The sequence below is a fragment of the Xenopus laevis genome, chromosome 6S (genome assembly GCF_017654675.1).
Source record: "Xenopus laevis strain J_2021 chromosome 6S, Xenopus_laevis_v10.1, whole genome shotgun sequence".
NCBI lineage: Eukaryota > Metazoa > Chordata > Amphibia > Anura > Pipidae > Xenopus > Xenopus laevis.
The window spans coordinates 3,542,774-3,555,675 of NC_054382.1; the positions used below are offsets into that span (position 1 = coordinate 3,542,774).

Below are 12,902 nucleotides of genomic sequence, written 5' to 3' on the forward strand. Positions count from 1 at the left end.
ACCTATTACTCGCTTGCGATTTTTCGGATGAGACATTATTAATTTTGTCTACAGAATGCAGAAACCATTAACAGAAAGCTGTTTTTTTTAATCACTCACTCGGACAACCCCACCAACAGCAGTGCATAGTGCTCTTGGGCTGCTCTCTTTCCCATAACCAGACCGAGGGAGGGGTGTTGAATTCACAGACTGGGGTTTTCCCATTTTATTGATCTCTATAGGTCAGGGAAGTTAGAGTAAATATAGTCTGTATGGTTGAGCAAGGCCTCCTTGTGGACAAAACTTTAACGGAAAACGAAAGAAAAAAGGTCTGTCATTAAGGACATTAAGCCCAGCAGCCTGCTGTAATAAACTACCGCTTTCATTTACCGGAGTGCTGCCTTAATCTGCCTATAAGGAATATTTCTGTAACTGGTTCAAGAATATTGAATTCCGTTCCCCAGAGCGAGGGTCCGTTTAGGGTGAAACTAAATGGTATAAAGAATAAGCGAATAACTATTGCTGTTCTCATATATTCAGTCTTTGTTTAAATAATGTAATTTCTTCATCCTTATGTTTATTTCATTTTAGATTTGCATCTTCCTGTAGCCGAACCTCTTACCTGTCTGTCCTCCAGCTTTATAAACCCCAAAATGATTCGCAGACCAATCTGAGCCATCTCCTTCAGATCTGATGTTCCATTGGCTAAATGATACCAGACACCCAGCTTGTCCAGCAAGTTACTGATCCCCTCGAAGATCTGTAAGGTAAGAATAACATACTCTAGAGACTTCATAGCAGACTTAATACCAATTCTCAACCATGCACATTGTCCCTCAGAGCCCTATGGTACATGTATACAATTCCTTTATAAAGTGCCAGGCAAAAGACTGGGGGGGGGGAGTTTGGTGGGGTGCATTAATAAGGGATATAACTCAATTATAAGATAATGATGGTGCAGTACACTCTTGAGTACACACACATAGGAACAATACAGAAGACCATTATGGCTGCACCTTCTCACTCCAGAGGAGCTCATTGTTTTGACCTTCAGAAAAGAGAAAATCCTGCAAAAGTCGTAGCAGCTTCAATACATGTTGGATAAGACTGGCCAATGCAGCCGGTGTGGATTCTTTAATGTCAGTAAAAGCAGATTCCAGCATCATCTCCAGAAGGCTAAAAACAGAAACATCATCAGAGTCTGTCATGGTTGAATCAAAAAATAGAACCACTACTCTTTGAAAAAAAAAAACACACATTCTGACCTTCTTTTTATTTCATCTGGGGGTCTTACCAGCTCACAAGCTGTGCCCAATTTGGTTAGTACAGAAAACACCTGACCACGTTCCTTCCACGCCAGCTCATCCTGACCTTCTACCCCCCTCCAGGTCACAGAGAAGATGATGTTGGTCAACAAATTACATAGCTCCTCCTCAGGTGTTTGCTAGGACAAAAAAACTCAGTCAAAAACACATATGTCCTTAAAAAAAAACAAGCTAAAATAAGTGAAATAAAAACTCACATCATTTATTTTTTTGTTTTCAATAATATTATTGAGTTTTCCATAAACACAATAGAATATATTACGCAGATTGAGTATGTCAAGATAACAAAAGAAAAGAATATACAATGCTGTATAACATGCCAAAGATACAAAAAAATATCTATAAATATATACTCAAAAGCACACATTCCAAAGGAAAATAATTAACATAGTAAATAAAATAATCAAGTAAAGAAACAATAATAAACCAAACTTCACTCAGTGGATTTACTAATTTAAGTAAAAAGAATTATCAACAAAAATGGCAGTATCGAGTATCCAAAATATGCATGAACTACTAAAGCCACCTTACATTTCAATATATTTCGATTTGTAGTAGTTCTAAGACTTTACCATTTTTATTGTGCAGAACTACTCCTACCTGTGGGTTGCTGGTGTTAGAAGCTGTGTCACTGGGTAAGGTTTCTTGGTAACTACTCTCATCCAGAACATTTGACAAGCTTGAACTCTTTCGAACCCTCATTCCAGGAAAGGGTTTGAAGGTCTCAAAAGGAGAAGGGGTCCCTGACTGGCTGATAGGAGTGAGATTCTCACTTTCAATGGTTGCTACTGAGCTGGCACTTGCCAAATCCAGACGGACTTCAAAAGGGGACAAAGAGAAGGGAGAAAGTGGTTGGTAGGCATTTTCAAATAAATGGCCATCAGAGCAGATGGCTTCTTCTGAACAAGGCATATCAATGATATTAGAAGAGGAATGGCTGGCTTGATCTGAAGAGTCAAATGATTTGAAGTTGTAGGCAAGAAAAGGTTTTTGCTTAGGAGTTGGGGATAACGAGTGGTCAGAAAAGCCTTCTGAGAAATCCTGGTCTGAAGCCTCAAAGCTGACTGGGAACACAGTGTCCACATCCCGATTTTCTGCAGCCCCATTGTGACCATTTAAACCTTCCTTGTATGTCTCAGACTTTTCTTCTTTACTGCTTCCCATGCTCTTTAGGTGAGACGAGGCACCATAGTACATTGGGCTGCTCAAACTTCTTGGTCTAGACTCATACGACTCCTTGATGTAGAGTTTGGTAAGTATGTCCTGCCAGCCAGTCTGTTTGGCCAGATGTCGCACTATGTCTTGTTGAGAATAAATCAAGTGGAAAAGCTGGTAAAGGAACAGAGCAGTAATTAGCTTTAAAATGCTAACTACATTTTACAATATACAATAAACTGGTGATCCAAAGAAATGCTTTTAGCACCAACCTTTCTACAGACATCAAGTTTCACCGGAAGTTCTGCCCTGTGAGACAAATAAACCACTGACAGAAGGTCTTTGTAATTGGGAGACACATCTGAAGAAGGAAAGCAGAAGGAATTAGAACTGGCACAGTTCCACCAGCAGGAACAGGCAATACATGTATAATAAAAAGCTGTCAGGCTGTAACTAAAAAGCATAGTCTCCCATTCTGAAATTTCTCAAGGGTGCTCTTATGGGAAATGTATCCCATTGTATTGCCATTTCAATTCCCCACAAAGAAAGAGCCAAGGTCCCTACCTGATCCTAACACCTGCTCAGACAGGCAACGGATAAGCAGCATTGACACTGGCACCTCACTCAGATAAGAGATCAGCCCTTGATAGCCGATTTCTCTCAGCTTCAACCGATGCTTAAGCCTCTCAAGGACCTTCTCATATTTCAGCAGCTTGTACAGAATCTGCACAGTTCAGAATGGAAATAAGGTTACCTAAATGTGTCCATAGATCATTCACATGGAAGATTCCCTTAAACTAGATGAAGCCAACGGAGTTTCTAAAAGTGTCCCCGATTGGTCACAAGATCTGGTAACCACAACTTAAGATAAAGTTAGGAATCCCCTCACCTTGAACACCTTTTCTCTCACTTGGTCGGAGTAGCTCTTCTGGATCAGAAGTGCATAGAAAATATTTACATTCCATGGCTCCAAGAGGAAGGTGTAGAGCAGGTCATTGCTGACATTTGCTTTTAAGAGGCAGTGAAGGACTTCGAGCATCCCACTGACCTTAGGGCAAAGAAAGACAATAACAATGTACAATGATGTCAACTGCTACAAAGATTGCTATCCTTTTTTGTGACAAAAATGGCAACAATGGTAATGGAAAGAGTCAATTTACGGGAGCATTTATTGGATAATTCAGAGTTTTGCTCAACCACAGACAACCTTTAACCTAGTCCTACCAATCAGATTTTATTTAAGCTTTACTATAATAATTAACTGACAGCTAGAATCGTTCTCCAACATGGACAGTTAGTATCCTGCTCCAACACTTGACAACTAGAGCTTTATTCTAACATGTTAATACTGACAGCTAACTCCTTGGTGTACAGGGGCCACAGTGGCAGCTAAACATGGGCTTCTCATCAATACTGGAAACTGCCCTCTTAGTACCTGCACTTCATCATTCACAGCTGCGATGTAGCTGAGGACACTGTGCAGATCCTCTGGGCATGGGTTCTTAGAAAGAAAATCTTTGGTCAGAGCGAATAATGACATCTGAACAGTCTTCACATTATCTACAATGATTGGGTCTTCCATCTGTGTCCTGTGAATGCAGATCAACAATTGGAATGACATCTGGAAAATACACCTCTTTAACAATTAATTTAAAGAAAATGTCGTTTTTCTGGATTCCGGGAAACACCTACCCATAATGCTTTCGGACTGAATCCAGAATGTACTGTACGCCGTATTTCTTCCTCAACCGCTGCTTATGATCCTTCATAATGTTGGAGAGATATTGAATGTGGCCTGTTGGGGAAAGGGCTACAATGTAATTGCTTCTAATGAAGCTCTTTGGTCATTGCACAGAAATGATGTGTTCAAAATCCGCCTTTACACAAAATGTGGGCAACAGAGTTTTCAAATGAAAATATGTTTTTATAACATTACCAAACCAATAGTAAGATGCAGAGGTCCTTCAGCAGTAGGTCAAATGACTAGACTTACAGAGGTAACCACTTTTTGTCTTCACAGCTGATGACCCTGAATCACTTGAACATATTTACCCAAATGTCCAATCACAATCTATCCAAACCTAAACAGATTTCTGTTGGATTTTCTGTGCCAACCGATGTGTGGCTAGCCTAAAGTTCTGAAAAGGTGACGTCCCCTTAACTCATTCTTACCAAGCCTAACAGCAAAGTCACTATTGCTCCAGATACGGAAATCAAACAGCAGGTGCTGATAGAGGTGGTGGAGAAGAAGACTTTGACCATCTAAGGAAACCTGGTCCATCAGCATCTGAGAGGCCATCAGAACGTTCATGTCCATTGTAAGTGGAGAGACCTATATAGAAATTAAGAACAAGGTTATTGCAGAATGTAATGGCAAGATGCTTTCTCCAAACATCTCAACATTCTATAGAGCTATATATCTATATGTCACTAGGTTATTACACTAAATTGCTTCACTTGAGCTCTGAGGGACAGGGTGACAGTTTGGATGTGTGCCAGTCATGAAATAAGATGGGCACTACACTATACCCGGTCTTTCCTTCACACCTAATCCAGAGCTGTGCAATATGGGGATGTACTAGGAACACGGACACACCCATAATGGTTTTAGAGACTTGGCTCTTGGTACATTTCTGTCACAGTCCAAGTTTCAAAACCCACCAGCACACCCTGGCCTCTCAGGTACAAGTTAGCCTGGTGCACAGTTAAAAGGGATCGGCAACCCTTAATGAAATACGTTTAGCAAGAAGAAAACCGGCACTCAGAGCGTTTCGGGGGGTTTCGTCTGACGAAGGGGCACGCCCCCGAAACGTAACGTTGCAATAAACACGCACGGCTTTGCCCGCATGCATTGAGCTCTGAGTGCCGGTTTTCTTCTTGCTAAACATTTCTGTCACATGCATATGGACATCATGAACTCTGTCGGGGCCTCTTGAAGTGTATATCATGAAGTGTATAATATCGTAAGAATACTTGGGATTTTTTCAGCCCAAGGATAAAGTGATCAGCTTGAATGCAATGCAAGATTTGGACATAGTGTAGCTACCTTTACAGACAGGCAGTGGAGCAGCAATGGAAGTACTTTCTCTTCATTGGGACAAATGAGGTTATTTCCATATTTTTTTTTTTTTTAAATTCGGGTAGTTTATTGAGAGAATAAAGTAAGCAGTTTACAATGTAAAGACAATTTAAGGAAAAACATTGTGTCACGTTACATGTCAAGATCAAGCAGGATAAAAGGGGCATATCATACAACATACAGTTCGTCATGAGTATAACATTTCACAACAATATCTAGACTCCCTCCTATGAGGGATTCATAACTAGTCAGACAAGTGAAATACATATACCAGTTACCTGTCCTGTACCCTAATGTGACTTAAACCGCTAGTGGTTGTCTTGGGTGTAGGGGGTAAATGTCAGCCCAGGGTCCCCAAATCCTATGGAATTTGGTGGGGGCTCCCCTTTTCAAGTACATTAGATATTCAGTGGTACAGGTATCCTGCATTATTGCTTTCCAGGTAGAAAAGGTAGGAGGAGTCACAGCTCTCCAGTTCTGGGTAATTAATCTCTTGGCTAGTAGCAGTGCCTCTAGGAGGAACAGGGATTGACATTGATTCAGTTTTAAGTCCTGAATTATGGCCAAGATGCAAGTTTTAGGTGTTATGTCTATTGTCACCTGAAGCACCCCTTCCAATTTATCCAGTATTTCCCTCCAGTACGCAGTAAGCTTTGTGCAGCTCCACAGCATGTGAATCAGAGTTCCCCTGTCCAAAGCACATCTAGTACAAACATCAGGGGTGTTGGCATTAATGTAATGAAGTCTGACAGGGGTGTAGTAAGCCCTGTGAAGAATATATAGTTGGATTAGCCGTAGTCTATAGTTGGGGGATACTAACTGAGGGGATTCTTGCGCTTCTTGCCATTCCTCATCTAGGATTGTGCCCACATCCACCTCCCATTTAGAGCGTAGTCCATCTAAATTATTTCCGTGAACTTCTTGTAGCAATTTAGCATATAACATGGTGACCAAACCTTTAGTATGTCCCCTTTTAATATAGACAAGAAAGGGGTGCGTGGACAGTGACAAATCATGACGCTTGTGAGTAACAGTGAGAGCACGGCTGAGCTTATGAAAAGTCAACCATTGGTTACATGGGATCTGGAATTGGTCTCTCAATTGAGCAAAGGAGATTAGTTTGCCGTCTTGCCATACATCACCTAAGGTATTCACCCCTAGGTCCGACCAAAGACTCATTGGGCCTAGCTTTGCCAACAAGGGGTAATTTTGGTTGTTCCATAGTGGCGTAAGCGGGTCAGTGGGAGCAGACTTCAAAAGCGCACTAGCCACTTTCCACACCTTACGTAGGGAGTCGATGGGGGGGAAAGTAATGACTGAGATGTAGTGACAGATTTCCCTAGAATCCAGCTTACTGGGTTATCAGTGAAGCCAGTCAAGTGAGCCCAAAGTGAATGTAGCACTCAGTGATGCGTACCTTCCACCCACGTAGTGAGATGGGACAGTTGTGCTGCCAGGTAGTATAAATACATATCTGGAAGGGCCAGACCAGCTTTACTTTTAGCACACATCAATGTTTCAAGCTTCAGTCGTGGCCTGGAATGAGCCCACACCAGTTGCCTAAATATAGCATTTAGGTTATTTCCATATTTACACTCAGCTACATATTATCAGAATGCAAACAGCTTGAGCATTGCAGGAGCTGCTCACACACAGTCTGTCACCATGTGGTACGTGGTAGGTTTCCTTCTGTACCTACACACTGTGCCAATGCCACGGACGGCCATCTGCATGTTGTGCAAAGAATAGCTGGGAACAGCAGGGGACGCACATACAAAAAAAATACACAGAAGCATCGCTCACTCCTTGGAGATAGATGTGAAGATTGGATCTCTCTGTAACAATGGTTACTGCCCCACTCACAGCATCCAATCACAATTTATATATATCATTTTGTACATATACAGGAGGTAAAAAAACTATCCCACAGTGCTTTTCCATTCACCTTCTGCATCAGAGCACCTATGATAGCTGGCCCATGGCACTGCAACAGGCTCTCCTGGTTGACCGGGTGGTGTTGGATGAAGTTTTTCACCATCAGAAGAAAAGCTGCCACTCCGTTCCTCTCCAGTCTGCTCTCTATGGGCAAAGAGAAGGGGACAAGTTCAGACAAGGTGTCAGAGGGAAGCAGGACTCAAGTGGAAGAGGATTTGTCTCCTAAGAGGAACATACCTGATGATTTCCCAAGAGGGAGCTGCATTCCCTGGGTGTTCCTGGAGGAGGTGAGTTCTGGGCCCACAAGGTCATGCGTCTCTTGAGTCTCTGAAGCCTCACTGGTCTGGGAGGCAACCTGGTTTAGAAGGGGAAGGAACACGCCCATGCCTCCCATGCAATTCACTACATCCTGCAGGGAAACAGACAAGAAGAATTAATGTGGAGGATGCAAAAAGCAAGAGTCTGTTCTAGTCTGGCCTCAGGACAAATTCCAGCAGTAGCAACCTGCAGGTACCTTAATGTCCCATGTCACAACCCGGTGTCCTGTCAGCCTCCCATCAAACAAGCGACTCGGGGACAAATCCAGGCAGATGTTGTTTTTAGATGCCTGTAATAATTAAGCAAAGTACTGCAGTGTATTATTTGTACTGTTTGTCACTTCTTATTTATAACTGTTTGTGCTGACAGCTTGATATATGGCCCTTCAACCATTGTGCTACAACTGCCATCATAATCTGGAAGGCCTTGGTACCATCTAGTCACTGATAATGCAACATAATAGCAAACCCAGCTTGTTTTAGCACAGCAAATCTTTTGTATCTCTCTGCACTGGCTCTGAGTAAATTTGTGTGAAGTTCCTGCTGAATTGTGCTAGTACAATGGGAATACCTATGCTGTCATAGTTTTATAGGATCTCTCTGTACAGACTATGAGCAAACTTAGGGTCTGTTCCTGCTGAATTGTGCTTAGTACAGAGAATACCTATGCTGTCATAGTTTTATAGGATCTCTCTGTACAGACTATGAGCAAACTTAGGGTCTGTTCCTGCTGAATTGTGCTTAGTACAGAGAATACCTATGCTGCCATAGTTTTATGGGATCTCTCTGTACAGACTATGAGCAAACTTAGGGTCTGTTCTTGCTGAATTGTGCTTAGTACAGGGAATACCTATACTGCCATAGTTTTATGGGATCTCTCTGTACAGACTATGAGCAAACTTAGGGACTGTTCCTGCTGAATTGTGCTTAGTACAGAGGAATACCTATGCTGCCATAGTTTTATGGGATCTCTCTGTACAGACTATGAGCAAACTTAGGGGCTGTTCCTGCTGAATTGTGCTTAGTACAGGGGAATACCTATGCTGCCATAGTTTTATGGGATCTCTCTGTACAGACTATGAGCAAACTTAGGGGGCTGTTCCTGCTGAATTGTGCTTAGTACAGAGGAATACCTATGCTGCCATAGTTTTATGGGATCTCTCTGTACAGACTATGAGCAAACTTAGGGGACTGTTCCTGCTGAATTGTGCTTAGTACAGGGAAATACCTATACTGTCATAGTTTTATGGGATCTCTCTGTACAGACTATGAGCAAACTTAGGGACTGTTCCTGCTGAATTGTGCATAGTACAGGGAAATAGCTATGCTTTCAGTATTTTAATATTTTGAGCAGTACAGGCTATGAGACATTCAAGAGATTTGTGCCTACTATGAGCATTCATTTATGGACTTGATAGGTTGGTCATACTCCAGTGAGATGAGGTTATGCCAACTTGGCTTCTAGGTCACAATTTCTCAGGCTTCTTGTTTGGTTAGTGTAACCAAAAAGAAGAAGAGGGCTATGGGAGGAGATAAGCTTTTGGCCAGATTGCCAGGAAGAGTATGGCAAGGTTAAATTGTAAGCTGAGCCACTAACACTTTAGGTGCATTTATTTAGCAAAAGAAACTGGTGCTGACTTAACATTTAGAGCAACACAAATATTGTATATTAACAGAGATAAGACAACATCCCCAGAGGCTAAATGAAATGTGTTGAAATGGCTTTACTGGGCAATTGTCTGGTGTGAGCCAAGGCTAGTATGTTGTACAAAGACATAGTCACATACCTGGGGTGTGTAAAAAAGCAGAAGTTTGGAGCCCATATCAGAGAATTCACTTTCTGGCTTGAACGGGGTCACATAATTTGGTCCTAGAAAAATATAAACAGACTGAAACTTAGTCTTTACTTCTCCAGATAACCTTACTCACATATAGATGGAGCCAGATTAAGTCTGAGCATGTACTGAGCCATGACTCTACAATCTGACAATGAGAGGCAGGTTAGGGCCAAAGACTGGACAGGGACCAGTAGGGTTGCCATTTGGCCGGTATTTTACTGGCTTGGCCAGTAAAAATGATGGTTGACCCCCGATGTTATTAATAAGTGAAAAAGATAAATATATAGGAAGGCCTTTTTTCCCGGAAAAGGTGGCAACTCTAGGGACCAGTAACAAGAGAAGAAATTCTTCTTTACAAACAGTAAATGTGCACTAACTGACTGCTGAACAAAAGCTCGCAGATAGACTGCTGCAAAGCCAATAAATACTGTAGGCTCTTCGTAGCAACACAAGACTTTGTAATTTGGTACTTACCTGCCAAATAAAGGGCCTTTACTTGATTCGCTTGCAGGGTGTCATGAAAAATGGCCACAGTGCCCAGATGACCTTCCAGTGATGTAGGTCTCCCCCATTCTGTGTCCTGGGTCCCTGCCACTATGACAGAGACCTGACCCTCCCGGGAGTTCTGTGCAGAGCCCTGACCCCAGCTGTGCACTGGAGCCGAGGCAGGGAAGGATTGAGATCTGCTAAGGGCAGAGTGGGAGGCAAATGTGAGGTCTGGAGCATGATTCGGAGAGGTGATTATGGTGGTGGTAGTGCGATTTCCAGCAGATCCAATGCAGCAAGAAGTAAAAGACTGGGAATATAACAGAAACATGATGAGAGGGGGGTTATTTTTGCCTTGTGGAACAGAAGCCCAAGAACCTATTCATGCAGTTGGTTGAGGTTCCTGTTGGTTTTGACAACAATATTCTTCTAATGCTGCAGCTCTAGTCATGTTTAATAACGAGAATGGAAGTGTAAATCACTGGGGGGAGGTGGGGTGCCAAATGTTGCCTCAGGGATTGTAATCACTTACCTAATACCCCAGGTCGGTGCTCCTGTTAGCAGAAAACTGCACCAGCCCAGGGTTCTTTTTAGGAGCACCATGGAGTGATCCTCAGCCGAAGCTTAAGCCAACCATTTCACTGGACATGTGCCTGCCCCGTGCATTGCAGAAAGAAGGCAGTAGGGACACTGGGGGTGCCTTACATATGGCACCAAAAGTAATTTTCATTTTAGTTTGCCTTTAATGTTATACTAATGGGATTTTGCTATGTAGCCATTTCAAGCCTTGTGAAAATAATAATGCACTTATTGGCTAAACAGTAAAAATAGACCACAAGTCACAGAATAACCTCAGTGGCTCCCATCCTGTATCAGTGTGTGTAACCAACGACACGTGAGAAGGGTGAGATTATCAACACCCCCCCCCACTTGCACTTACCTCATTTAGGGAGGGGAAACGCAGCTGGGCCGCCTTCCTCAGTTGCCCGTCTGTGTAAATATGCACCATATTCTGTCCAAAAGGACGGCGTCCTGCGACGTGTACAATATCCAGGCAGTGCTGTCCAACCACAAGCAAAGCAGGTTAGTTTTATTAACTGACCCCTAACAGGCAGCACATACTGTAAAGTGATACCAGAAGGAAGCCAGTCTGTGTAATGTAACATAACAATAATAATATAACATATTCTCTAAACCCCATATTCCATCAAGACTCGCTGCCCAACATACTCACCCATATGGAGTCGCTGAACTGAAATTCTGGCAGTGCCACAGTCATGTATTCCTTCTTGGTGCAAACGGCCACAACCAGCATCCCATCCGTGGTAAAGAAAGCCTCAAAACCAGTCCCGCTGGCTGCAAAAAAACTAAAGCCAGACAATGACTACACTGTGGGGATTTGTATATCAAAACCATAACATTCTAAATTAGAGATAATGTTTCTTTAATGCCTAACAAAAACAATATGGCAGCTCCAAACATGTAATAAATACAACTATACAGAGAAGGAATGTTCTGAAATCAAAATAAGCTATACCATTGTCTAATGGAAAGAATATGGCAGCTCCTAATTACCTATACAACTGTTTGCGCTTTCTTCCAGCCAGTAACTCGTCTGTTCCAACCTCATTCAGGCACACCCAGGCATGAAAGGCAAAGCCAGTTCCTGGCCACTTCTGCATGGTTGGCACCATAATGCCGGACATACTGGGCGTTAGATCAAAATACTGCAGGGCTCGCTCTGGCCCATCTTTCCTGGCCATTGCAGAGAGAGCCCGGATGACCTGAGTTGCATAGCGGTGGCAGCAGTTACCCTCAGTCCTAAGGAGCTTGACCAGGTCCCTGAGTTCAGTGGGTCGTATGGAGAGGCGTCCCAATACTTGTAGAAGATGGATAAGGTTTTCTACACACTTGCCATCTAGTTCTGTCTCATGCTGGAGAGCCAAGAGGATCTGACCAACCATTCCTGCCTGAACACAAATCATGCGGTTCTGAAGGGAGGAGTCACAGGTACTTTTCAGCCATTCAGAAACCAGTATCTGGAGTTCTCGGGGCACCAGCTCAGGGATCCACTGGACCAGGATTAGCAGCGGCTGCTCATTTTGGATGCAGTGCACAGAGCAAAAGTTATGATCAGTTTCCACAGCCTGGAGGAAACAAATCAAACACTAGTGAGAAAAGAGGTCACTCCTGATTCCTTTTCATAACCCAAAGTTTTGCACAAGTATCAGTAACACACAGATGCTATAAAGTGCAAGTAAATATTTGAGCAACTGGCTGAGCAAAGAAGAATTAGCTTTAGACTATAATTGTGTATACAGTCTATATTATAGGGATGTAGAACAATAAAATTATGCAAACCAGTAAAGTAAAAAGGCCAAGGTCAGGCTGAGCAAGGGTGATTTACAGCAGGGGTCCCCAATCTGTTTATTACCCGTGGGCCACATTCAAATGTAAAAAGAGTCGGGGAACAACACAAGCATGAAAAATGTTCCTCAGGGTGCAAAATAAGAGCTGTGATTGGCTATTTGGTAGCCCCACTGGCAGCCAAAGGGAGGCTCTATTTTGCAGTATTCCGGGTGTTGTACATGCAAACAAAACTTGCCTCCATACCAGGAACTGAAATGTAATCACCTGCTTTGAGACCACTCAGATCGTCAGCCAAGCGGTTGGTGAGCAACATGTTACTCGTTAGCCACTGGTTGGGGATCACTGATTTACAGAGAAAAACAATGATTCCCACAAACCTCTCATTGAGAAGAGGGAACTAGCTTCCAAACACACCAAG

At 42.8% G+C, this 12,902-nt stretch overlaps 1 protein-coding gene across 5 annotated transcripts in view; it reads right to left on the reverse strand.

The window, feature by feature from the left end:
- The window catches only part of nbeal2.S (neurobeachin like 2 S homeolog), an 84,343-nt gene that overhangs the window by 19,454 nt on the left and 51,987 nt on the right, over positions 1 to 12,902 (reverse strand). For all 5 annotated transcript variants that reach the window (XM_041567319.1, XM_041567320.1, XM_041567317.1 and 2 more), the window contains 18 exons: positions 11,690 to 12,261; positions 11,349 to 11,481; positions 11,055 to 11,174; positions 10,103 to 10,424; positions 9,578 to 9,660; positions 7,988 to 8,080; positions 7,711 to 7,882; positions 7,484 to 7,617; positions 4,632 to 4,791; positions 4,152 to 4,254; positions 3,895 to 4,048; positions 3,349 to 3,507; positions 3,024 to 3,183; positions 2,732 to 2,820; positions 1,905 to 2,633; positions 1,245 to 1,423; positions 996 to 1,155; positions 602 to 739 (listed from right to left, as the gene is read on the reverse strand). In XM_041567319.1, the coding sequence (XP_041423253.1) occupies positions 602 to 739; positions 996 to 1,155; positions 1,245 to 1,423; positions 1,905 to 2,633; positions 2,732 to 2,820; positions 3,024 to 3,183; positions 3,349 to 3,507; positions 3,895 to 4,048; positions 4,152 to 4,254; positions 4,632 to 4,791; positions 7,484 to 7,617; positions 7,711 to 7,882; positions 7,988 to 8,080; positions 9,578 to 9,660; positions 10,103 to 10,424; positions 11,055 to 11,174; positions 11,349 to 11,481; positions 11,690 to 12,261 (3,660 nt within the window). The remainder of the gene's footprint in view (positions 1 to 601; positions 740 to 995; positions 1,156 to 1,244; positions 1,424 to 1,904; positions 2,634 to 2,731; positions 2,821 to 3,023; positions 3,184 to 3,348; positions 3,508 to 3,894; positions 4,049 to 4,151; positions 4,255 to 4,631; positions 4,792 to 7,483; positions 7,618 to 7,710; positions 7,883 to 7,987; positions 8,081 to 9,577; positions 9,661 to 10,102; positions 10,425 to 11,054; positions 11,175 to 11,348; positions 11,482 to 11,689; positions 12,262 to 12,902) is intronic.